This window comes from Protopterus annectens, chromosome 7.part0, assembly GCF_019279795.1.
Source record: "Protopterus annectens isolate FY-2018-M chromosome 7.part0, PAN1.0, whole genome shotgun sequence".
NCBI lineage: Eukaryota > Metazoa > Chordata > Ceratodontiformes > Protopteridae > Protopterus > Protopterus annectens.
Window position 1 is genome coordinate 1,319,909,937 of NC_056739.1, and position 26,416 is coordinate 1,319,936,352.

A 26,416-nucleotide genomic window follows, 5' to 3' on the forward strand; every position below is an offset into this window, starting at 1 on the left:
CCTTGTGACTGATTCCAAGCACAGAATCTCTTCCATTTTTCTGCATAAGATTTTCTGGTACTGGGCCTCCTGGCCTCCAAAATAACATCCATCACAGCTTTGGAGAGAGGAGTGTTCTGAATGGCTACATTATCTGCCATGCTGCCAGATTTAAGGTCCTGAGTTGGCTGTGCAGGATCTGATTGTTTTGTTGGGTCAGTAAGTGAGGAATTTGAGGCAATGTCCAGGCTGGACCTTGAGACAAGTTCTTTAGGATTGGGTACCAGTGCTGGAGTGGCCAGTCTGGGGCAATCAGTATCATTTTTGGCTTCTCTTGTCTGACCTTTAGGAGTACCTTGGGGAGGAGAGGCAGTGGAGGAAAGGCATATACTGTTAGGTTTTTCCAGCTGAAGGATAAGGCATCCACTTTCCATGCTTGCTTGTGATAAGTCCTTGTGCAGAATCTCTGTAGTTGGCAGTTGTGAAGGGAGGCAAATAGATCTATGTCTGGACATCCCCATTTCCTTGTTATCATGCTGAAGACTTGTGGATCCAGTTTCCACTCGTGGGGATCCATGAGGTTTCTGCTTAGTTCGTCTGCCAGAGTATTTATCTTTCCTGGCAGGAATTGTGCTTGCAGGTGAACTTGATAAGTCAACGCTGTGTCCCACAAAGTCATGGCTTGTCTGCAGAGGGGGTAGGAATGTGTGCGTCCCTGTTTTTATGTACCGCATGATTGTAGTATTGTCCGTCTTTATTAGTAGTTGTCCTGGATGAAGTAGATCCTTGAAAGCTGTCAGGGCATTTTGAACAGCTAGCATCTCTTTTTGATTGATATGAAGATGCATTTGGCTTGCGGACCATGTGTCCTGAATACATTTTTCTGCCATGTGGGCCCCCCCCCCAGGCATAATCTGATGCATCCGTTGTTAGTGTCTGCCTGGCTGTGGGTAAAGTGAATGGCTGTCCCTTGTTGTGGTGACAGGCCTGTGCCCACCATCAAAACTCCTGTTGCAGGCAGGGAATGAGGGTAATAAATGTTTCCAGGCTGTGGCAATGTTGAGTCCAAACACTTTTTAGATACCATTGTAGTTTCCTCATATGCAGTCTGGCATATGGAATTAGCAGAATGCAGGATGCCATGAAGCCCAAAGCCTGCAGAATTTTTCTTGCAGATAACTGGGTCTTTGTTGCCAACATTTTGAAGTAAGAAGTCAGTTGCCTTTGTTTGTCTGGCGGGAGATAAGCCATCTGGGCAGTTGTATTTAAGCTTGCACCCAGGAAAATTATCTCCTGAGAGGGTACTAGTTTTGATTTCTTTTCGTTTACTGTGTACCCTAGGCAAATTAGTTATCTTTTTACAAACACCAGATGCTTTAGTAGAATGTCCTTGTTCTCTGCTTGAATAAGGCAGTCGTCCAAGTAAGGATATATTTGAATTCCTCTTTGTCTGCTAAATGCAATTACTGGTGCCAGGCATTTTGTGAAGACCCTGGGCGCAGTAGATAAGCCAAAGGGCAGTGTAGAGAATTGGTAGTGCATTGAGCCAGCTATGAATCTGAGGTATCTTCTGCAAGATTGTCTGATTGGGACATGCAGGTATGCCTCTTTAGGTCCAAGGTTACAAGCCAAGCCTTCTTGCCCAGCATGGGCAGAAGCTGCTGCAGAGTCAACATTTTGAATTTTGGAATGTCCAGAAATGTGTTTAGAATAGACAGGTCCAGTACTGGTCTCCAGGCTTTGTCCTTTCTGGGTACCAAGAAAAGTCTTGAGTAAAATCCTTGTCCCTGCTCTTGCTGTGGTACTCGCTGAATGGTCCTCATGTCCATGAGGGATGAAACTTGCTTTTGTGCCTCTGCCCATTGATTGCGTGGCAGGTCTGGCATACCTTTTGCCCTTGGCAGGGTGTGAAAAATGGAACCTGTAGCCCTGAGACACTATATTCAAGACCCATTTGTCTTGGGTGATCATGTGCCAATTTTGTGAAAAAAGTGCCAGTTTTCCCCCCAAGGGGGCTGCCAAAAGATAAGTGCTTGGTGCCGGCAGAGGAAAGTCATTGGGACTGTTTCCTGTATGGCTGTGATTCATCTTCTCTGCTTTTGGAGGTAGAAGCACCCCATTGTTTAGGCCTGTATGAGCCTTGGGGCTGGGATCTGCCTCTGGGGCATCTGTATCTGCCTCTTTGTGGCCTGTCTGACACTGGAAAGGACCAATTCTTTGTGGGCCAGTTCCTGCTAAATCTGGGTGGCTGCACCTGTAAGAAATCCTTAACTGTCTGCATAGATTTTGCTGTCCTCCATTTTCTTCAACACCTCTTCTGCTTTAACACCAAAGAAAGTATCATGCTGTAATGGAGTATCTAATAATTTTGCTTTAACATGATCAGGCAGATTCTGTTCCTTTAACCAAGCATGCCTCCTAATGACAGAACCCGTAACAGCAGCCCTGCAAGAGGCCTCCAGAGAATCAAAACCACATTGCAAAGTATGCCTTCCCACTTGTTCAGTTGCAGGCAATAAATCCTGCATTTCCTTGTTTTCTGCACATTCAGAATTTGTTAATATTTTCTGTTTAAGCAGTGACATTAAGTATTGCTGATATTTAAGCATATGAAACTGACAATTTAAAGCCCTCACATCCAAGGTAGCAGAAGTGTAAACCTTTTTCCCCCATCTGTCCAGTGCCCTTGAATCCCTATCAGAGGGGATAGTTTTTTTTGCAGTGGAAGCCTTGACCCCTTTGGGACCCTGAGAAATAGTTTCTGGGTCAGCAGCAGGGTTTTTATAAAGAAATTTATGTGAATCTGGAGCCCTGTAGTATCTGTCTGGCTTAACAGGTGCAGGGGGTAAAGAGTCAGGAGACAGGCTGGACTCTGAAAATACATCATCTGCAATGTCTAAAACAGGGGGGATAGCAAGAGGCCTGTGTTGAGGTAGTAAAAGAAAGTCTCTGAGCCTTTTCTAAGATTCTGAGTAGTCTTGGCTCTCCCAGTGGAAATGCTCCCTCATGGTATGCAGGGTTTCCCCAAAAGAATAATCCTCAGGAGGAGAGGCTGAAGGGATAGATTCTTCAGCAGCAGAATCCTCATAGGGAGGAAGAGAGTATTCCTGTTCAGAAGAGGGGTCAGAGGAAATGGAAACCTGATCTGAAGATTCATATTCTGTCTCTTGCCTAGGCCTCTTATCAGGAGGGGGATGGGAACCCCTGATCAAAGTAATTAGGTCTTCGGCCATTTTGAGCATCTGTTTTTTAGGCATGGAGGCCTGTCCATGGGCTTGCTGCACTTGTTTCTTTGTCTTTAGTGGTGCTTTAGTCTTTGCCTTTGAAGCTGTAGTCGGTTTTACATATGACTGTGTAGGCCTGAAAACACCCTCAGAAGCCGATGCCTGCTCAGCGGCTCCAGACCCATCTGAGGGAATATTTTCCAAGTGTCCAATACCTTGAGTTTCCAGTGGCCTAGTCTGCTCCATGTGGGAGTCGGAAGTGGCCTGCAGCTCTGAGGTAGCGGGTGTCAGGGGCTGCGAAAGCACCTCACTGAGAACCAGCGAACCGGCGACTGGCTTGGAAGAAGCCTTGTCATCAGTTTTGGACCTCGGATGCCTGTCCTTTTCCTTTTCCTTGCATTTCTTGTGAATTGCGGTAGTCAGATGGCTATCCAACGACATCGTGTAATTAAATCTTCGGCCAAAGTAATGAAATGCAAAATCGTACTGATACTTAATAGTGTGTTGGTTAAATCTAGCACAAAACCTGCAATTAGCAACGTCGTGATCAGGGCCTAGGCAAGGAATACAATAAGAATGAAAGTCCTTATGAGGTATTTGCTTCCCACAAGAAATACAATTATTAACTTTTTCTGACATCGGTCTGGAGCAAGAAAAAAGTTTCCCCAACGGGGTACTTAGCTTTAAATGAAGACTTCGGATCTGAAATTCGAACACGAACATCTCAGGAGTCGGCTGACTGGCACTTGCAAACTGCTTCTGCTTTGGGCACTGTGCGGCAAGAAAGACTGGAGAAAATGGCGTTGGCTACATCTTTTATACCCCTGGCGCACTGACGTCAGGGAAGAGGCGACAGCAACCGACGCCGGACCAAGACTTTGGAATTCAGGCCGACTGTGGGTAGCCTGCCAGCAGGATAACCCAAGAGTAATGACTGCAACAGTGAAACACGATGAACATCCCCTTCCAGACCTCGGAGGTTTCAGTTAGAACAGTTTCAGACCTACACCAACATTACACTTCATCTGATTTTTTAAATAGACGTGCTATGTGTTACAATACCAAGAACAGCTCACAGAGCTAAAATATCTATAGCAGTACCTAACTTGGTTCAGAATATACCATGAAAGAGAAACTTTCTTCGGGGTGAGGGGGCTTTCCAAAAATGTAGAGGATATCGGCACACACAAACATGGCCCACAGCATACACAGCAAAACAAGGGCATGTAAACATGATACTTGCCAATGAGAGAACTTCGCAATTGCAGTCCAACTCGCTGTAACCTTTCAAACGGCTGCATGAAACACTAACGTGCAGCAGAAAAAAAATATATATAAACGAGCATGGCACACACAGACGCCGAAATGAGCATTAATAACATGATAAAGTTAGAAAAAACAAATGAGCAGCAGTAGTGATAAATATACGAGCTATCACTATAAACCTACACTTGCATAAAAAAAAAAAAAAAAAAGAGACGGCTTATTCTGAGTATCAGTAATGAAGATAAACGCAGATAATACTCACCAAGCCAAATTCAGCATGCAGCATGGGACCTGACTAAAACAGAAGGCAGCATTCACACACGGGAACACAACGACTAGATAATTAACCGAGAACCAGCAGTATCAAATAAAATGTGTAACCATAATACAATAATAATGTACAAAATACATATAATTATATATCAGCAGCAAACAAATACAACAGAAGGCTAATCTAGGTAGTCGGCCGCAGCATACACTAGCAAACCATGTGGCACCCTCAAACAGAAGCATAAACTATATCAGGCAGCACAAAATAGGGCTAGAAGTGCACTCAAACAGGGGCTGTGTGTAGAATTACATTTTTAATTCACTAGGAAGACTTATCTTACCAATGAAGCAAAAAATGCAGACAAAAATGCAGGCAATCCAAACTTTTCAATAGTCCCTCAAACAAATGCAGTCGACAGGATACACGTACAATGAAAAGGAGTTCCACACACCACATGGATTTTATTAGGTTGAGTGGGCTGGGTAAGGCAGGTCTGACATCACCATGTGGGAGGAACACTGGCTCATCTGTACAGCATGCAAATCAGGCGGGGATTACATCACTTTGGGGGAGGAAACATCCCGATAGCTAGAGCAAGAGCAGATGGCAGATGTGACATCATAATTTCAGAGCCAGCTACAGGTTTTTCAAGTTGGTTTGCAAAGTGAAACAAAAACAGTATAGAAAGCTAGGAAGCAGAACAGGGAAAACAGTTGAGTGGGTTATTTTTTAAAGCTGCAAGGGTGATTTTTTTTAAGCTTTATCAAAGAACAGGGACTGGAAGAGTCAGCAGGTTGGGGAATCTGCTTTAATATCCTGTTGTTTTCCTTTAAGAATAGTTGTGTTTAAGTTACTTTATAGCTGGGCCATAAACAAAGGATGTTATCTCTCAGTTTCAGTTCAGTAGCAGACACAATGTCTACAGCTAGACTTTTTTGTATTGTCTGGAAAGAGAAGTAATTACTAGGTTTAAAATGTAAAGGTGTTTTGTTGCTTTATAACTTCCTAGCAGCTGCAAAGATCTGAGAGATATGTATTTTTAACACAGAGATGTTAAATTTTGTTAGTTTCTATTTTAGCCTGGGAACTGAAGTCAGGTGACAAAAAGTGATGTCATCCAATCTAACCCAGTAGTAAAATGTGATATTAATTTAAGAAATCTCTCACAGAGAGACTGTGCATTTTGTGTTTTGTCTTGGACCTAGCAAGAACATAAACTCATCACATCTAAGTTTATAGGGCAAGTAACTCTTTTAGATATAGTTAGGAATATAGTAAAGATTAGTTTAGATGTTTTCTTTATTTATTTGAGACTATCCTGCAATGTTGTTTTAAATACTTCCTGTAATTTTGAACTCTGAAGTAATTGTGTTGGATTTACTGAGTATTGTCTTGTTCTTTTATTATTTATTGTTAAATATATTTAAACCTATCTATCTTTGTGGCTGATATTTGTGAGACATTTTAAGCTCTTAAAGTACTTGCATATGTATTTGGTGACACTGTACAGGCCACATCTAGATTGCCTTGCAAGTCTTGGTCAGTCTACCATTTGGATTAATAGTAACATTACATAGTAGGATTGGACACCCTTTGTTTAGGGCCTTAAGTAGTTGATAAGAGTGGTTGGTGGCAGTGGTAACTACTGTATAGCCACTGCAAGTCCAAACAGAATGTACTGGAACCACAAAAGGAAGACACAGTCTTCAAGCAAAAAATTTTATAATCTTTTTGTACACTCTAGCACCTTGGCTGTTAAGACTTCAAGGAGTACAAACAGAGGTTTTGGCTTGGCCACTCAGCTGAGATCTCAGCCCTATGGCTGTGTCAGTGGGGAGTCTTATTGGAGATCTGGAGAAAGAGGTAGAAACCAGCCCCAGACTGAATGTGATCTCTGTGTGCTCTTAAGGGAAATTGCACTTTACTGTGTGTGTACTTGTCATCCTCCCAGTGACTACACCCCCCACTGTTGCCAGTGGTGAGGATTGAGGCTCCTTGAGTACTGGGCCAGTGCATAGGTGTCACACATCTGTTCAGTTGTGGACCATATTACAGAACACCATTATACTGCATGATATCTGTACTTCCACAGAGAAATTCTTCTTCGGCATATTATGCTAGAGCGAGCCTCTGTTATTAGTAATGCTTTGTCTGTGTCCCAATATTTTCATAAAACACCAGGTAACAGTTGAGATGACATTAGTAATAGAAAGCTATGGCACATTTTAATAGCCAAGGACACTGAGATAACTGTTTACATAAACATTTTCTATTTTCTGAGTACTGCATGATAGACTTAACCAGATAGTTTATTATTTTTTTCTCAGAAATTTGAAAGAAGTAGGAGATCTGAGGGAAGTATTATCAAATGTTTCAAATATATGTCAGAATAAAGTATGTGAATAGCATAATGTCATAGACAGGCTGCATAGATTTAAGAACTGTATTTTGTCTTTCTGTCTTCAGCTGTCAATGTGATAGGAAAGCAGTGCTTTCTGGAACTGTTTAATATATTAACAGCTGGTTTTGTTTAAACAAATGGAAAGAGATTAGCTTGAAAGAATGTTTCAATTTATTTATTCATCCTCATGCTGAAGGGTGAATGAAGGATTTTTTTGTTTCATTTTCCATCTTTACCAAGTGGATTATTTAGAGGAACGAACAATAGAAACTTCATAAACAGGATGGAATGTGTTCATTGCACCCTGTCCTGTCATGAAGTTTATTAAATGAATAGCAGTAATCTATATACAGAACCAGTTATTATTTTAACACCACTCTGAAGTACAGGTGTTATTCACTGAAAGAAAGCAGTAGTGTCATTTTAAAATTCTGTGTCTTTACATCTACATATCTGTACTTCAGTTCCATTGGAATCCTGAAGTACATGTCAGTGCCTTTCTATGCCTGTATTTCCTATTCCTACACTTTCAGATTGGTTTCTGCATACATGTAGCAGACTTCTTTCTTTCTTGCTCATGTCTCTCACATGTACATCTCATATACTTTTATGATATAGTAGCTTCTGTGATATGGTAACCATGAGTTTGTGTGTCTGACAAAGTGCCATGGAGTCTAAGAACATCATATAGTCACTTTGGAAAGGAAACAGAGCTTGATAAAATGATCCACTGTCTACTTGTATTTTCCTTAAACTGGAACATTCCTATTTTATCACTATACTTGTTTACACTGCACAACTGATTATGTTGTAAGACTTTTTCTTTTATGCAATTTGTCCAACTTGTCTTTCTAATAATTTTGTCTGTTTTGTATGTGGGGGGTTTCTTCCTGGGCCTCTGCTGCAAATGGGCTCACACACAGTTGGACTTTCCTGGTAAACAAATGTAAAATAAAAATAAAATAAAAATAAATAAAAATAAAATAAATATTGGCTATATTCTCAGTGTCATAGTAAAAGCCTAAAACTGGAACTTAGTGACCTATAATGAAGCATTCTATGTAGTTCTGTTCTATCACTTATCACAATGTACCTATACTTTTGCAAACAGGAAACTGGATTATTTTTTATTTAAACACTAAGGGCCTTTATGGGAATATTTAGTCCTAATCCACCCATCTCTTCCCATTTTCCAAAGGGTCTATATTATATAATCGAAGTTTCAAAACTTTAAACCTCATGCGATCGACACCATATGAGCGAAGTTTGAAACATTGAATATATAATAAAAAATAAAAAAAAACTTACCTAAACACTATGAGCAGGGGGACATGCCCCCCTGCACCCCCCACACCCCCGCTACTTAAATATATCAACTACGAGATTGCACTTCAGTGCAGAAAAGGGAAATCTTCCCATTCTCTGCCATACGGAGCCATTTGTTTTAACCTTTGAACTTGTAAAAGTTCGATCATATGATGTCAACCATATGACATTAGAACTTTTACAAGTTTGAGGTTATAATAGGAGCCCTTTTCCAAATATCCTGTGTCATTCTAAGGCTAAGAATAAATAAATTCACAATTATTATTTTATTATGGCACCACTAAGGGTACTACAATCTGTTTTACAGCAAGCAAGTAATAAGATATGGTAGAATCATTCAGTATTGTGTTTTCCCACTTGGGTCAAAATATAGACAATGGTTTCATACTACACATTGTGTTTTATTGCTAATCATAACCAAAATCTTTATAAGGCATTGGGTGGAATTACTCAATACTTTGAGAAAGTGGTAAAAAATGTTATGAATAACAGCTCTCAGCAAAACTTACACTTAATTAAGAAGGAATTTTCATAAATTCACTCTAAGTAGCAATGCATTGATGCATTTCAAGGGAAGACTATAGCAAATAGCTGATTTACTGAAGAAGAAAGTATGCTTTTGTGTATAATATGAATCTGTAGCCTTTGTATATTTTTTCATTATTTACTATGTGAAGTTAAACTGTATAAAGTCATCCTTTCTGCATTTTAATGTATATTTGCATAGCTCTTCCTGTAAGGTTTAATGAGTTGTTTTATTTGTAGTTCTAGCAACATTTACTTTGTTAAATATATTGTCTATGTGACATGCAGCCTTAATGTTCCCTGTTTACTTCCTTAATTCTTTTTATTATTCATCCCCAATACGAGCAGCTGTTTCTAGTGTAGTCCTCTTTATTACTATAATTAATACCTTCATGTAATTATTTTCCCTTCTAACTTGTTTAGTTACCTAGTAAAAGTCTTGTCTGTAATTGTTCTTAGAGTTTAGAGATGGACCATTACAAATTTAGGACAGTCCATTTTGTCTGTGTTTGAAAATGACAATGTAGGACAACCCAACCTTAAGACTTACTGCTGAATTACACCCCCCCCCCCAACTCCAGGCTCCTGTCACAAAGGCTGGACACAGCTTTACAGCGTAACCTAAGTATCAGCTGCTGTAGTTGTCAGTAGCTCTTACTTCTTGTAATCTTTGTTACTTCCTGTAATCTCTGTTACTTCCTGTAATCTTCCTTCACTGATGCAGACATTGCTTTTCTCATACTTTGCTGCCCTTTTCTTAATGCATTTCTCCCTTGTTATACATAAAATTCACTCTGGCCAGGTTATCCTAACCAGTGATAATGTTTTTCGCTACTGTATTTATAACTCTTATGGAAGAATGACTGTTCTTGTTAGTCTCTTTTTTGAATCTGTTCTGAAATACAGTGGAATATTACAAATCCTTTAAGTATTAACAAATGCTCAGTTTACCTTCTACAAATCTATTTTGAATATCGTGCATAGCACAAACTAAAAATATAGAATAAAGTGCCTATGTGATGAAAGCATTGTGCAAATGCTTTACGGAACTCAGCTAAGGATTTTGTAATTTAAGTATGAAATCCATTTCATACACTTACACAGCATCACTAATGAATGTACCAGCATATTTGAAATTATACAAAAACACCTGATGAAATACTCACGACTAAAGCTCAATGCATGCACACTTCTAAGATGCTTCATTGATGCTTACAGAGAAACATTAAGATAAAATTGTCTTTTTCTTTATCAGAAGATGAAATCAGTTCACTCAGTAATTGCTGTAAAGCACTTCTGTCAGCAAAAGGTGAAAGAAATACAAAAACAAATCACAGTACTTTAATTTAAAATGTCTTCTCTAGATCAGGCTGTTACTTTAAACAGTATCAGTTGTACCTTGCCTGACTCTTAGGTTCATAGGTTCATACTAGGCTATCTGCCCTAGGGCATTTATAAACCTAGCCAGAATGTGTTTGGCTTTCACCACCCATTTTAAATTTATTTTGCTATGCCCTTTATCGAGGTTAGTATACTGTGCCTCTGTCTAACAGTGACACAGAAGTGATACCCGGGGTAAACCGACGATCTCCCATCCACTCATCAAGATTCCTCTTGAAGAGAGTCAATGAGGGACTCTGCCTAACCTGGACTGAGATTTTATTCCAGAGAGAAGGGAGCCTCTGGGTTATGAATCTGTCCCTCCAGCATGTCCTATTTATTTCAGTGCTGAGGTTCAAGGCTCTCGAGCGTGTAGCTCGATCTGATTTGAATTTTCTGAGGTGCAGCATGTCCATTAATTCCGGGTTGGACATGGCTTTATATGTCAGGCACAGATCGCCTCTGAACAGGCGGTATGCCACTGAGTAGAGCTGGAGTTTCTTTAACCGGGCAGCATATGGCATCTGTTTGAGCTCTTTGATCCTCTTGGTGAGGTACTTTTGGGGTCTTTCCAGTTGCTGCAGGTGTCTGGTAAGGTACATCCCAAAAGGGGCATTGTACCCAATTATGGGCCTGATGAGGGATGAGTAAAGAGGCACAATAACCTTCCCTGATCTAGATGTGAATCCCTTCATGATTAGGTGGGCTATATAAAATGTTTTTCTAACCACTTTGGCCACGTGGTTGTCAAATGAGAGATTGCTATCAACTTGGGTCCCCAGGTCCCTAATTACTTCTTCTGTACTTAATGGATTACCACCTATGTGGTAATTTGTGGGCACTTTGTTTTTGCCAAAGGGGATGACTATACACTTTTTGGCATTTAGCTTGAGGCCATGGCTCTGGCACCAGTTGTCTGTTTCTATGAGGCTCTTTTGGAGGATGCTTGTGTCGGCTGGAGAGTCGATTATGGCACCCAGTTTGCGTCTTCTGCGAACTTGGTCAGCCACAGTCCTTCCGTGTTGGCCTGTACCTCCAAGAAATATATACCGAACAAGAGAGGTCCCAGGACTGAGCCTTGTGGGACACCACTTGTAACTGGTTTGGAGTCTGACATGGCTCCAGCAAATGTTAACCATGTGGGTTCTGTCCTTGAGCCAGTTTGCAATCCATCTAGTGGCATAGGGGTTTATATTTAAGCTGGTGAGCTTATCTATAATGCCCGAGTGGGGTATTGTATCGAAGGCTTTTGCGAGGTCCAGGTAGGCTGTGTGGACCACCTTCCCCTCGTCAATGGCCTTGGTGACTGTTTCAAAGAAATCAACCAGGTTTAAGAGGCAGGATCTGCCCTTAACAAAGCCGAACTGGATAGGATCCAGTATCTGTAGGTCCCCAATATCTTTATTTATGAGGTCCATGATGATCCTTTCCATAGCTTTGCAGACCAAGCTAGTCAGGCTTATGGGGTGATAGTTTCCAGGATCCGTTGAGGCACCACCTTTATGGAGAGGGACCACTGTTGCTGTACACCACTCTTTGGGCACATATCCTGTAGTAAGGCTGAGACTGAACAGTAGTTTTATGTTTGGGTTTAGCTCTTCTTGGAGTTCATGTAGGGCAGCCTGGGACACCGTCTGGTCCCATTGATGCTGTTTTTTGCTTTGGAGAGGGCTGCTCTTACCTGAGCATCTGAGATGTCAGGGGGGCAGCACTCTGCTGGGATAGATATTTGCCCTTTTGGTGGGGAGAAGTTTGCGCTGAACCTGTCAGCTAGGATGTTGGCAATGTCTGTGGGTTCGGTGTATTTTTTGTCATTTTGGACTAATTCTGAGCATATCTGGGAATTACCACCCAGGTTCCTAACATAACTAAAGAAAGCCTTGTGATTATCCTTAGTGTCCTGTGCAATTTTTCTCTCGAAGCTGGCCTTAGACAGTTTTATGAGTGCCCGTAGTGGGTTGCTAATACTGATCAGTGATGCCTTCCCTTTTTGGGATTTTGCTCTATCATTTAGTAGCTTCCTCCTTCTATTGTATAGTTTGTTTATGGCTGGGGTCCACCAGACAGGACGTCTGCCTTTGGAGGATTGGGTCTTGGTTTTATTTGGGATCACATGATCCATGCATTCCTGAAGGTGTTCATAGAATGCGTTTATAAAGGATTCTGCAGTCTGGCCCGTATTTTCCACAGGCCCGGGGGCTTTGAAGGATTCCACCTCGGTTTTGAGGAGTGTGAAATTTGCTTTAGAGAAGTTTTTCAATGTGGTTTTCTGGGCAGGGGGTGGGGTCGGGATGTGAATATCCAGTGAGATTAGTTTATGGTCTGATCTTACCAGTGAGGGATATTAATCTCATCATTCGTCTGCTTCTCACACTGGCAGGAGTTCAGATGATGAGAATGTATTTGTCAGATCTGAACCTGCACTGAGGACTAAAATAGTGCCATTTGCTAATAGTATTAATGTATATGCAGACTTCAGCAATACACATGTCCTACTAGGTACCTTCTGCACTACACAGACTGTTTAACATGCAACAAAACAAGAAAATGTAAACATAACATTGAACATTAACAGTAAAACATGCCTACTCCATAAATTATTCTACATGTTAAGACACAGTTATTTATGTTTTCTCCCTATACTTTACTTTGGGAGTTAAATGCTTTTACTGAGATTAAAGTCTACATGTATGAAACTCAATATTTTGCCATATTACTGTAGCAGTGCATGTATATGTAAATGACCTTCAGATATTCCTGTCTGTGGCTTTGTTAGTGATACTTATGTAAATACGAACTATAAATGATTCTCTGGGAGTCTTTTGTATGTTTTTATGTTATTTGTTGAACACAGTATTTGTACATGCTTTGAGTAGTGTTTAGGTATAAGTCCATTTTTATTAGGTCCCTCTTCAGATCAACAAATAGTAATCAAATAAAATGCGTTTCTCTCTTTGCAGATCATTTTTGCTGATGAGTGTACAGAAGCTGAAGGGCGGCACTGGCATATGAAGCATTTCTGCTGTTTTGAATGTGAAACTGTCCTAGGTGGCCAGAGATATATTATGAAAGAAGGGCGTCCTTACTGTTGCAACTGTTTTGAGTCCTTATATGCAGAATACTGTGATACATGTGGAGAGCATATAGGTAAGACCAGCACATCTGTCTTTGTCTTACAGTAACTTCAGAATCACACAAGTGTTTGGGAAGGCTTCCTCTGTTACTGTTCTGTACTCTTGCTTACTCATCTTATTTATTTATTTAACATTTGTTTGCCAGGAAAGTCTACTTGGAACAAAGCCAATTTTCAGCAGAGGCCAGGGGAGAAAGGCTCTAGATGCATGTCTTTGTAACTTGGGAGGAAACTGGAGCACCCGCAGGAAACTCATTCGAATGGAAGGAGGACAAGCAGACCCCCACAGAAGCCACCTCGGCCAAAAATTGAACCAGAGAACCTCTTGCTGTGAGGCAACAATGCTAACGGCTGCACCACTGCGCCATCCTAATTCCCACAGGTCTCTTGTCCAGCCTACCCCTATATGTCTCCAATTAAATTAAGCTGTACAATTTGACAACATACTACATTCCTGTAACTTTCAGTTGCAGACATTTAGTAATTTTTGACCAGGGTTGAATTTATGAAGAACTCACAAAAAGTGAAAACGGAACTCGAAGCTGAATGAAAAGCGATGAAAACAGTTGAATAAAGTCCAAACTCCAATTTAATGTATTAAGCGCTTTCGGAAGGTTCAGTGCCCTTCCTTCCTCAGAATCAACAAACAAACAGTCAATAGGCAAGCAACAACTCAATTTAAAACTTGAAACGTTAAGCGTGTAAATTGATTAAACAAATTAATTAATTATACTTGTCATGTGACACTTGTCAGCATTTCAACCTGTTAATCTAAAACTTTCACAAATGGGAAAACATAAACATGTATCCCCTAATTTTAAAACTAACTTAATGCAACTTGTATTTATTGTTAAAAAATGATTTGCATTGTTGCATAAATACGCCAAACTGCAAAACAATTATAAAACCTTTTGTTATGTATGTGGATATACATAAAACAAGTTCTTAGTTGTACCTAAATGGCCAACTATAATTCTGAACAAGTTTAACCTGAACCAATATTAAATCATTAAAATGTGTAAAACCAAACTATAACCTTAAAAAATTATTTGCTACATGTTAACCAAACACATATTCCACGTAGTAGTGTATTAATGTGCATTTCCTAACTAAACAAAGTGCATAATTCTAACTAACAAAATGTTGCATACTGAAGCTAGGTCACCTCATTGTCTATTTAGAGCTAGCTTTTTTAGGATGCAAGCAATTGATATTTGTTCGTTTAAACCTTAGTTTAATTAATTAATTTGTTTAATAATGCAATCCTATAGCTGTTCTTTCACCACTTTCATACATCAGAGTTAACCGCCAGCAGTAGACACCTGTATGGTTGGTGTAAAAAAGTAAAGTGCAATTACTTGACAGATATAGTTTGCTGGGGGAGACAATACTTGCTAAAAAGCAACATAGCCATTGTGATTCCTTTCAGCAGAGCCATAGAAAGCTTACTAGCCACCTAGCACCTGGTGACATTCCCCATTGTGGCACCCTTCAATTTTGAGTTAAAAAGTGCAAAAAAAAGGTATGTTCCCAGATCTGCCATTCTGGCTACCACTTTTCACCTCAATATCATGCCAGCAAGCCAGGTCCCTGGTTATGCTCCCAAAAATCCATTCTGTAATCTGGCTAGCAGAAAGCTAGGCCCACATTCCTTTACTGCTCAAGGAAAAAAATACTTTACTTTAAGCTGTACAAATGTAACAGGTGCCTTGCCACAGTTTAAGTAAATTTAAATACTGCACTCAGAGTGCTGAAGTGTTTTAGTCCCAGCTGCTAAATCATTATCAGCATTCATGTCTGAATACTGGTAGTGCACTGCCTCCTGATTGGCTGTCTTACAATCATGTTTCCTGACATCTTGTACTTGGCAGGGGTGGTCTGCACCATTAGCTCCAACCTAGTTATGCTTCTGTAAAAGGTAATGTACCCTCTCAGAAATGGCACATTCTACTGTTACAGTATGTTAGTTATTTGTACCCAACTATCTTATTAGAAGTCCATGATTTTTTTTTTTAATTGAGAATCTCCTTCAGGAAATTAACATATGGTTTCCTATATACAGCTACGAAATCCAACATTTCAGATTGCTTTAATTGTCATAATCTAAGTCTATCTATGTTTGTACTCCTACATAGGAATATCTGTCCACTGCATAAATGGATGGGTAAAACTACAGTCCAGGACGTATCTACTACACTCTTATGATGTCAGAAGTAAAAATCCTGTATATTTCACTGGAAGATCCTGTATATTTCACTGGAAAAAATATATTTTTCTTTCTGCTTTAATATACCAAGCATGTCATGCTTTCAAGTAGCTGAAACTGTTGGGAGTAATTCAGATGTATTCTTCAATAGAAGGTGTTTAGTCTTAGGTGTGGTTTGTACCTGATTATCCTGTTGGTATTACCTTAATGTTTTGTATTGACATTCCAAAAGGCATGGATAAAGCCTTTGAAAGACAGACGCCTCTGACATTAGTTCATGTGTCTTTACTATTATAATGTAACATTTTGCATTATAATTGTTTTTTATTTTAACTGAAATTTTTCTTATTAAGCTTAACACAGTAATGGCCTAAATATGTTTTTTCAGTTGTAAAATGCTGTGGCTACAATGTTATGCTTTCAAGAGGCTATAGGTGCAGTGTCAAATTCAAAGATGTGCTACACTGGAAACTCTGAGGTTAAAGTTGCAGTATTAGGTGGACATTCCATCTGAATGCCTTGTTATTGTCTGAAAGTTTTGAAATGAAACCTCAGACTTTTTCAAAGACAATTCCTGATAGAGTCTGTGTGTATGTATGTATGTATATATATATATATATATATATATATATATATATATATATATATATATACACACACACACACACACACACACACACACACACACACACACACACACACACACACACACACATATATATATATATATATATAGGTTTACTATCAAATTGTCGATCCCGTTTTGTGCGACGCGCATTGCCCGAACGTGGAACTGCGAACTTCACTACACTGACGCCCAGATGTTCGAACGGCAAAATCTCGCCCCCATCCGACCCATGGTAGCATGGGTGTGGAGGTGTTGCGCGGCCGGTAATGTCGATCGTCGGAGTTTCGCGGTTTCGGTTCGCTATCGAAACGGTTTCGGTGTTTCGGTTCGCGCAAACGTGTCGATGGGGTCGCCGTTCGCACAGAGTGCATTCGAACATTTAATAGTAAACCATATATATATATATATATATATATATATATATATATATATATATATATATATATCTATATGGTTTAGTGTCAAAATGCTGAAACACAGTTGTTGGAGTAATGTCGAAAATGAAAACATCGTTTACGCAAAACAAAGAAAGTGGTAATGTCGATAATTCAACTTCAACTTTATCAACATTACCAAACTTACCTTGATGTCCAGTGATTTCCTACAAATGTTTTGAGGGGGGTGGAGTCACCCAGTGCACCCCCCACCCCCTGCTAATTACATATTCCAACTCCAAGATCACACTACAGTGGGGAAAAGGGTAAATTTCCTGATTGCCACTGTAGTGCGATCTCCAATCAGAGCGATGACCTTGCAACAGAGAATGCACACTAGAGGTTCCCTGTTGTGGATTTGAACATTTTCCTGCTTGGCATCATATGAACTTGAAAAGAGCCTTTCAACCATCCCAGTTCGCGTAACTGCTGTCCAACATTTTGATAGTAAACTATATATATATATATATATATATATATATATATATATATATATACACGGGTCTACTTTGATTCACGGAATTTCAATACACCCTCAAAAAATTGGATTTTCTGAGGTGCAGCATGTCCATTAATTCCGGGTTGGACATGGCTTTATATGTCAGGCACAGATCGCCTCTGAGCAGGCGGTATGCCACTGAGTAGAGCTGGAGTTTCTTTAACCGGGCAGCATATGGCATCTGTTTGAGCCCTTTGATCCTCTTGGTGAGGTACTTTTGGGGTCTTTCCAGTTGCTGCAGGTGTCTGGTAAGGTACATCCCAAAAGGGGCATTGTACTCAATTATGGGCCTGATGAGTGATGAGTAAAGAGGCACGATGACCTCCCCTGATCTAGATGTGAATCCCTTCATGATTAGGTGGGCTGTATAAAATGTTTTTCTAACCACTTTGGCCACGTGGTTGTCAAATGAGAGATTGCTATCAACATGGGTCCCCAGGTCCCTAATTACTTCTTCTGTACTTAATGGATTACCACCTATGTGGTAATTTGTGGGCACTTTGTTTTTGCCAAAGGGGATGACTATACACTTTTTGGCGTTTAGCTTGAGGCCATGGCTCTGGCACCAGTTGTCTGTTTCTATGAGGCCCTTTTGGAGGATGCTTGTGTCGGTTGGAGAGTCGATTATGGCGCCCAGTTTGCAGTCATCTGCGAACTTAGTCAGCCACAGTCCTTCCGTGTTGGCCTGTACCTCCAAGAAATATATACCGAACAAGAGAGGTCCCAGGACTGAGCCTTGTGGGATGCCACTTGTAACTGGTTTGGAGTCTGACATGGCTCCAGCAATTCTAGCCATGTGGGTTCTGTCCTTGAGCCAGTTGCCAAAAAAATGCGTTATCATTCCCTTTGGAAAAAACTCAGTTCCCATGAATTACCACGTCAATGGGAGCTCACTGAAGGGGCCATAAGAGATTTGGGCACCCAGGTTGACAGCCACCTCACCTTCGATCATCACATTGCCACTGTGGTCCTTCTACGCTGAACATCTTATAACCAAAGGTTTCGCATCCAGAAAGAAAGAAGTCATCATCCATCTCTGTTCATCCCTCATTAGACCAGTCATCGAATATAATGCCCCATTTGGAATGTACCTGACCAGACACCTACAACTGTTGGAGAGGCCACAAAAGTACCTCACAAAAAGGATCCTGCATGGACAGACTCAAGAAACTTCAGCTTTTCTCAGTGTCTTATCGTCTACTTAGAGGCGATCTCTGCTTGACTTACAAAGCCATGTCTGACCCAGCCCTACTTGAAATGCTACACCTAAAGAAATCCCAGTCCCCCCACACCACACGCTCCAGAGACCACAACCTCATTACCACAATCAACAGAACATGCTGGCAGGACAGGTTCATCTCCTTTCACTATTACAGTCAATAATACTCTGGAATAAGCTTCCCATTCATGTCAAGCAGAGCACCTCACTGGCCCTCTTCAAGAGAAATCTCATTGAGTGGATGGGTAACAGAAAGTTCATCGCAGAGATCACTCCAGTTGCCCTACTGGATATATGCACTGTGAACTAATATCAGGTGGCACGGTGCCAGGACACTTTTTTTTACCTAGGCTTGTAAAGACTCCAGAGCCATGAGCCTAGTACACACCTATGAACCTATATACACACACACATGCACACACACACACACACACACACACACACACACACACACACACACACACACACACACACACACACACAAAATTGTGTGATTTCAAACCTACAATCCATATATGTTTCTGAATAAAAGTGATATTTTAATTTATATATGTATACATATATATATATATATATATATATATATATATATATATATATATATATATATGGGTCTACTTGATATGGTCAGCATTTCACAATGTCAAAATTCATATCGACGAGACCATATGATCAACATTTGAAATGTCGACCATACAAGTAGAATATAAAAAACAAAAAAAAAACTTACCTTAATGCTACTAGAAGGCCTACACCCCCCAGAACTTAAATATACCAACTACGAGATTGCACTAAAGTGCGGAAGTGGAAATCTTTCCATTCAGCACTGTAGGGAGATGTGGGTTCCCCATGGTCGACATTTCAAATTGTGAAATGTCAACCATTCGAAGGGGACCAATATATATATATATATATATATATAGAGAGAGAGAGAGAGAGAGAGAGAGAGTGAGTGTGGGGGGCACAAATATAAGATTAAAATGTATTTTAATTCAAGGTACAGATGCATATTTTCCTTTGATTGTAGGAACCCAGTCCAATGAAAATGTATAGAAAATTATGACAATATAATTGCATGAAAAATTCATGAATAAATGTTGAGCCATTTTGGAGATATAGATTTTTAAATCCAAAGATTAAAATAGTCAAAACAGCCAGTATTCTGGGAAAAAGCCTTCTGAAAATGCTCAACAGTTAAAGGGTTAAGTCCCTTGAATTAGCAGTATATATATATATGTGTGTGTGTGTGTGATCCTGCACTTTGTTGGACACTTTCATAGTAGTCACTCCAGCATAAAAGCTGGACAACAGGAGCATAATGTACACAGAACCAGCAGAATTACAGTTGTATATTGTAGTCACCGGTTGCCAAAAATCTTGTCTATAAGTCGGGACCATCTAAGATAAACCTATCAGCATTGCAACTACCACACTTGTAGGTACCTTTACCCTTCTGTTGCAAAATTCCTTTCATGTTATTGGCTTTCTGATAGGAAAGGTGTGACTGGTTTCCAATAAGTTGTGCTAAATCAGAATTCCTTAAAATAACGTTCCAATTTTTTTCTATTATTTGTCTAATACTAGCATTGTCAACAGTCATTGCCAGACAAAGTGACCTATGGTTATTCTTAATACTAAAACAGTTATATTTGGATATCAAACTTTTTTTTCAAAACACTGAGAAAGTGAGATTCTCTTTTTTGTTTAATGTCTGCCACTATTTTCAAATTTTCCACTTTGTATCCCCTGTCACTAAATCATTTAACAATAAAATCAACTTCCACCAGAATGCATCTTGTTTGCTAATTAATCTGAAAGCTCTAATAATTTTCCCTGCATGTATATTTCTCTTCATATCCAGAGCATGGTTACCTCTGAAGTGGAAATAGTCATTGGCAAATATATTCTTCCTTTGTGTCATACACTCAAAACATCTATTTATCTTGTCAAGTTCAACCATAACATCTAAAAAATTTACCTTAGTATTCATTTCTCCAAGGATACATTTCAAAATTTGTAGTGGTAAAATTCACCTGTTCTATAAAAGTCTTAACATTTGCTTGAGTACCTTTCCAGATAAAGAACAGATCATTAACACAACTTTTGAAAAGTATACACTTATAGATAGACTAATGTCTGGAAATGTTTTTACTTTCCATCAACCAAGCACCAAATAAGCTAAATTGGAGGTCACAGCAAACACCATAGTATCCATCTTATTTATTACTAGTATTTCATATTAAAAAGAAAAAAAATGTTTTATAAAATGGGTTCCAGTATAATGCAAATATTGATCTTAAGGTTCAAAAATTGGTAAAAGAAGTCAAATAACACCAAATAAAGGCATGTCCCTCTTGCTGAATAATGCATACAAATAAAGAACTAACATCAACTGTTACCAAAAAGTTTTTTAGCTCATAATATTATACCACCTGAATTTATCAACAAAATTCTAAGATTCCTTCAAATACAATGGCAATCGTTGGTACAGTGTGATTCAGAATGGTGTCCATGTGTAGGAAATCTCTGCATAACACAGGTACTGACACTATAGATCAAAAAGGGTTTGTGTCATATTTTTATGTGTCTTTAAGATTCCAAATATTATTCACACATTGGTATTTGGAAGAGACTTACCAACACATCATACAACATGTTCAATAAGCTGATGTTTCTTATTAATATTATATAGTGACAACATTACCATAATATCATTGGTATAATCATGTTAATCCATTACAAGCAACCCCCACCCCCGTCACCCTTCATGTCTCTTAAGTCAGAATACTAGCTAAGGTCTGCTGAAGTTGTTATTTCTTCATTACTCATAGTAGGAATTCACAGGATGCTTGGAAAGTACCGTGACAAGATCCTTCTCAGAAAGATTCTGAAAAGTTTGATTAGTAGAAATAAAGAATAAAGATAAACCCCAAGGATAAAAGTTTCATTTTGAATAGAAAAAATATCATTGGTCAAATTGTAAATCATCATAATTAGAGACAATGCAAAGCTAATGTTGGAGTTGCTTGATGTCCAGCAATGATGGTGTCAAAATTCTGTGCTCATTGAAGCTGTCACATCTGTTTTTAATTGCTATACCTGTGGCAGGGCTAACCACCTGGCAGTGTTAACCTTGGCTCTAGATGATTGTCACTGTTGATGTGACATCCCGACTCCATGTGCAAAAATGGGAAAAAAAGGGTTGTGGATGGATGGCTGGATAGATGGATTTGGTTTGTACAAAGTGCCAATGCTAGCTGTTTTTTGATATAGTGCATAAAATTACTCACACCTCATTAGATTGTCTTGAATGCTTCATTGTATTATTGCTAATCTAAAACCTAAAGTTCTAAAGTTTAAATTACTACTTTTAGGAAAGACACATTTACTAGGAATCTCTGTAATACCCCTGAAAGTAATGTCTTGGTGCTGCATTAAGTCCAACCATATGTATCAACCTGTTAGCAGACAAATTACAGACAAAGCCAAAATAAAGTAAGAGTAAAGGTCCAAAATAAGGACAGATTTTAAAACGTGTTCTTATAAACTTAAAAAGTTGCTAGGATAACAGATTTTGAATTAACCTGCAGTTCTGAAAGATATAAAACATAAAACTCAAATGTTTAACAATATTTAGAGACTCCAATTCACCATGATTTGCTAGAAAACTACACATTTTACAAAAACAAATATATATATATATATATATGTGTGTGTGTGTATAGCGCAAAAATCTTGACATTCCATCAAATTCTGGACATTTCAGAGGTATGAGTCCAGCATGCCTGAGATAATCACATGCAATCATGTATACTGCCTAATTCATTTGCTTTGTTCTGTGAGTCAGAAACACCACTGGGTGAACCAATCTGCATGTGTTTTAATGTAAAGGGCTTATTATAGCTTTCCTAGCATGTTACCTTCTCAAACTGCTGACTGCCATTTTATGTTTACCCCCTATCTTCATGTCCATTCCAAAAAATAAACTCTTGCCTATTTGATCCAAAATTCTTAGAAATCCATAGGTTTTCTGAAGGTTTTAGTGCCAGGAGATGATATGGTGGTGAGGTAGGTAAACTATCAGCTTCTCATGTTTTCTGATTTTCTGGACATTATAAATGAAAAGAACACAATGGATTTCTTTCTTGTAGCCATACCAAAATTATGTTCCACAGTAGTGCATCTATGTTTCACTGACCATAGAATAATCTGACTACTGAGGAGTCAGAAATTTAGGGAATGTATTAAAAATGCAAAAGTAGTTTATTGGATCATTGCCTTTAGATCCCTTAATGATGCGGCCAAAACAAATGCCCTTTCGTGAACCCGTTATCCAAATCTTCTATTTTTGCTTTTGATGGTATGACATGAGCTCTCAAGTCTGAGTATCAAACTGCGTTGTTGTTTCCAAAAGATGATATTGAATCTGTATGGCTAAAAATAGTCAAATATATATACAACTATCCATGGTTAATTCTGCCCATGAACTGTGGTGAAAATGGAATAAATTGACTTTTGGCTTTTCCAGGTTAAGGGGTCGCCACAGCGGAACTCCAGTCTGCTCATGATTGGCAGTGGATTTTTACATTGCAGAGTTGCCAGCCTGACGCACAGCCTTCAACGAAGGCACGCCCATTCATGTTTGCACCTACCTGCATGTCTTGAACATCACTCGACCACGGGGAGGACATGCACACAGAAGGCGCTCCAGCTGAGAATCGAACGGGAGAACCTCTTGCTGTGAGGCGACAATGCTAACCACTGCACCACCGTGGCTACCTGTGGTGAAAATGGAATAATTACATGAATTAGCTTTTCTTAACACATGTTCTGTTTGTAAGATCCTGTATTAAATCTATTTGCTATATCTCTTGTTAGACCCATCTTAAAGAGCTGTTCTGTTAATTTCATGCTGCAGTCTTGAGGCAGGGGGGTCAAAAAGGTGATTATGAAAAAAACTGGACCCTAAGCAAGTCCTCAGCCAAATTAAGAGTTATGTGATTAAATGAGCTGGCATAATTGACTGTTGCTCAGCAATCACCTGCACTGGTCGGGGGGGGGGGGGGGTTGTAAACATGAATGGTCTGGTAATTAATTCTATTTGTACTGGGGCTGTCATCCTTTATAACCCCCCCTCACTGCACCTATCATATTTTAAAACAGTTAAGGGTGATGATAGCCCCTCTCTCCACAAATGTAATTTACAGAAAACAAAATTTAACATATTACAACCATCAGATTAATCATGCTGGTTTTGTTTTTCACATTCAGTCACCTGGAAACTGCTCCATCAGCCTCCAGCACCTGTCAAAAGGAAACATAGTTCAACAGCTACTGCCTCATTTTGACAGGAATAGAGATATGGGGATTCAATGTACTCCATTATTACTTCGTATGGTGCACAATCTTCTCTTTATTGCACTTTTATAGTCTTACTGCCCTTTTTCAGGGTGATGCACGATCTGCCCTTGATTGCAGTTAATTAACACTAGGATATAGCAGTGTTCTTGATGTCACCCCAGAATAGAACATTTAACATGGAGTGTCAATGTTCTATGACTGTAAGCCACCAACTTTCTCCTTGCTTAACTGAAACTGTCCCTTGTATTAATCATGATCAAGGAATGGCCTATGATAGGAAAGACATGGGGGGTGTATCATATTTAATCACATCTAACAAGTGAAAGCAAGACTGATATGGAGGGAGTGTGTGGAACAGTTCTGCATGTTTAAACTCCCACACCTTGCTATTTATTCAGTTTGGCCCCCACTAGTCAGAATGTACTGCAGAAGCCTTCACTCTCTAACTGGGGCAGAATGTTAATTTATGTTCATTTATAACATTTTATGTTATGTTATTGTTAATTTATTCATCACATGCTGTACAATGGAGTTCTTGGTGAATTCAGACCACGAAGCACAATTGTCTGCAATGCAATTTCAACACTTTATGTAACCCAGTCTTAGTAAATAATTGTTTCAACAGCATGTTTGTTGAAAGGCCTTCTCAGACTGTAGGAGCTGTCGCATACATGCATGCAATAAGACTCCAAAGTATTTCTGAAATATATGTATACCAATGGTAATTTTCAAATGATAACGTGTTTCATTATAACTGTGACAAATAAGAACAATGATTTATTCTTATGCATTATAAATGCCTCTCATAGGGCACAACCTTATTGGTTTGTTTGTTTTTGTAATTTCAGTAATGACTGGGCATTAACTGCTATGCCTTTTGTTAATTTATAGGCATAGACCAAGGCCAGATGACTTACGACGGCCAGCACTGGCATGCAACAGAAGAATGTTTTTGTTGTGCTAATTGTAAAAAATCCCTACTTGGGCGTCCTTTCCTGCCAAAACAAGGACAGATATTTTGTTCTAGAGCCTGCAGTGCAGGAGAGGATCCCAATTGCTCCGATTCATCAGACTCAGCTTTTCAAAGTGCAAAGTCACGTGAGTCTCGTCGCAGTGCAAAGATTGGTAGAAATGGTGGGAGATCCCGAGAAGGGAAACCAAAGCCAACCCTTCAGATGCAGGCATCAGCAAACAGGCTATCAGCAGAAGTAGATCCTCTATCACTTCAGATGGATTTGCTGAGTTTGTCTAGCCGGAGTCAAAGCCTAAGTCGTGAACATCTGTGGAAAAGCAGAGAAGAGCTTTACCGTAGTGCTAGTCAGTCAGAGCAAAGTCAGTCACAAAGCCCTTTGCAGCTTCTTAGCCAGTGTAATGTAAGGACTTCTTATACTCCATCTCCTACAGGTACAAGTCAGCATGAAATGTGGACTAACGATTATAATTTTCCAAAGAAAAGTTCAAGCCTCCAGGGACGTAGTGCAAGCTTTATTCACGAGCATAGTGATGATTATCTTCCAACCAATCTTGGAAGACAAGAAAGTTATAGCGATGCTTCCAACCACAGTTTCACGGAAACAAAACTTGACTCTAATGCTGAACGGTACAATAACGTGCATGAAAGGATTCCACAGCAGTGTCGAACTAGGTATCCCATCAGCGCTCTTAGTTTTAACGAGCAGCTTACTCCAATGCAACAAACACCAAGAGGATCAATGGACTCACTTGCTCTTTCAAATCTCACAGGTAAAGAAGCACTTGTTATTATAAAACTTAAAACTGTAAAATGTATTTTGGGAGATTTCTGAGAAATGTTTTTACAGTCCTTTTTCCAGAGCTTCAATTATTTTTTTATATGTGAATGGCAGTAAGTTGTGAATGTTAGAGACCCATGATGTTCTAACATTAGTTTTGTTTTTACATCTATCACAGCAGGAATTATAAGAAAATAAATGCAATATGACATTCTTTAATTGGTTGCAGAATGTGTAAACAAGTTAAACCACATGACAGTTTAATTTCAGAACAACGTTAAGTTTAAAAAAAGGTGTGATTAGCATGCACAGAATTCAGAGTACAAACAATTGTGAGAGAGTATGCATGTATATACATATGCTCATTCAAGTGCCTGTCTTTGTATATGCATCTGTGTCTGTGTGTGCATGTGTAGAAAACACAAAACAATGATGTACTTCTTAATTTATGAGAGAAGGAAGTGTGCTTTTAGCAGGATTTCTTGCAGAATATATACCTAATCCATATATTGAATAGAATTTCTGTGAGTTACAGTGTGCTGCCCTACTATGAAATCACTCTAAGCTCCACTGAACATCACATGTGTACTCTTTACAAGCAGTGTCTGCCCTGACCCTGTTACAGTGGTGATCTTTACTTAAAGCACTTCGCGCACTAATAGGAATCAGTCCCCTCAATAACTGCTGGTCAGCACCAGCATACTCATTACAAGTAGTGTTTTCTCTGTCCCTGTCACAATAGTGGTCTGTACCCTTCAGCACTTTACACAGTAATAGCAGTGGGTCACTTCACATACCCACTGGCCATCATAC

The 26,416-nt window shown here is 39.3% G+C and overlaps 1 protein-coding gene across 2 annotated transcripts in view; it reads left to right on the top strand.

Moving 5' to 3' along the window:
• Positions 1 to 26,416, top strand: part of LOC122807033 (prickle-like protein 2) — a 482,148-nt gene that overhangs the window by 446,507 nt on the left and 9,225 nt on the right. For both annotated transcript variants that reach the window (XM_044077928.1, XM_044077929.1), the window contains 2 exons: positions 13,333 to 13,519; positions 24,744 to 25,595. In XM_044077928.1, the coding sequence (XP_043933863.1) occupies positions 13,333 to 13,519; positions 24,744 to 25,595 (1,039 nt within the window). The remainder of the gene's footprint in view (positions 1 to 13,332; positions 13,520 to 24,743; positions 25,596 to 26,416) is intronic.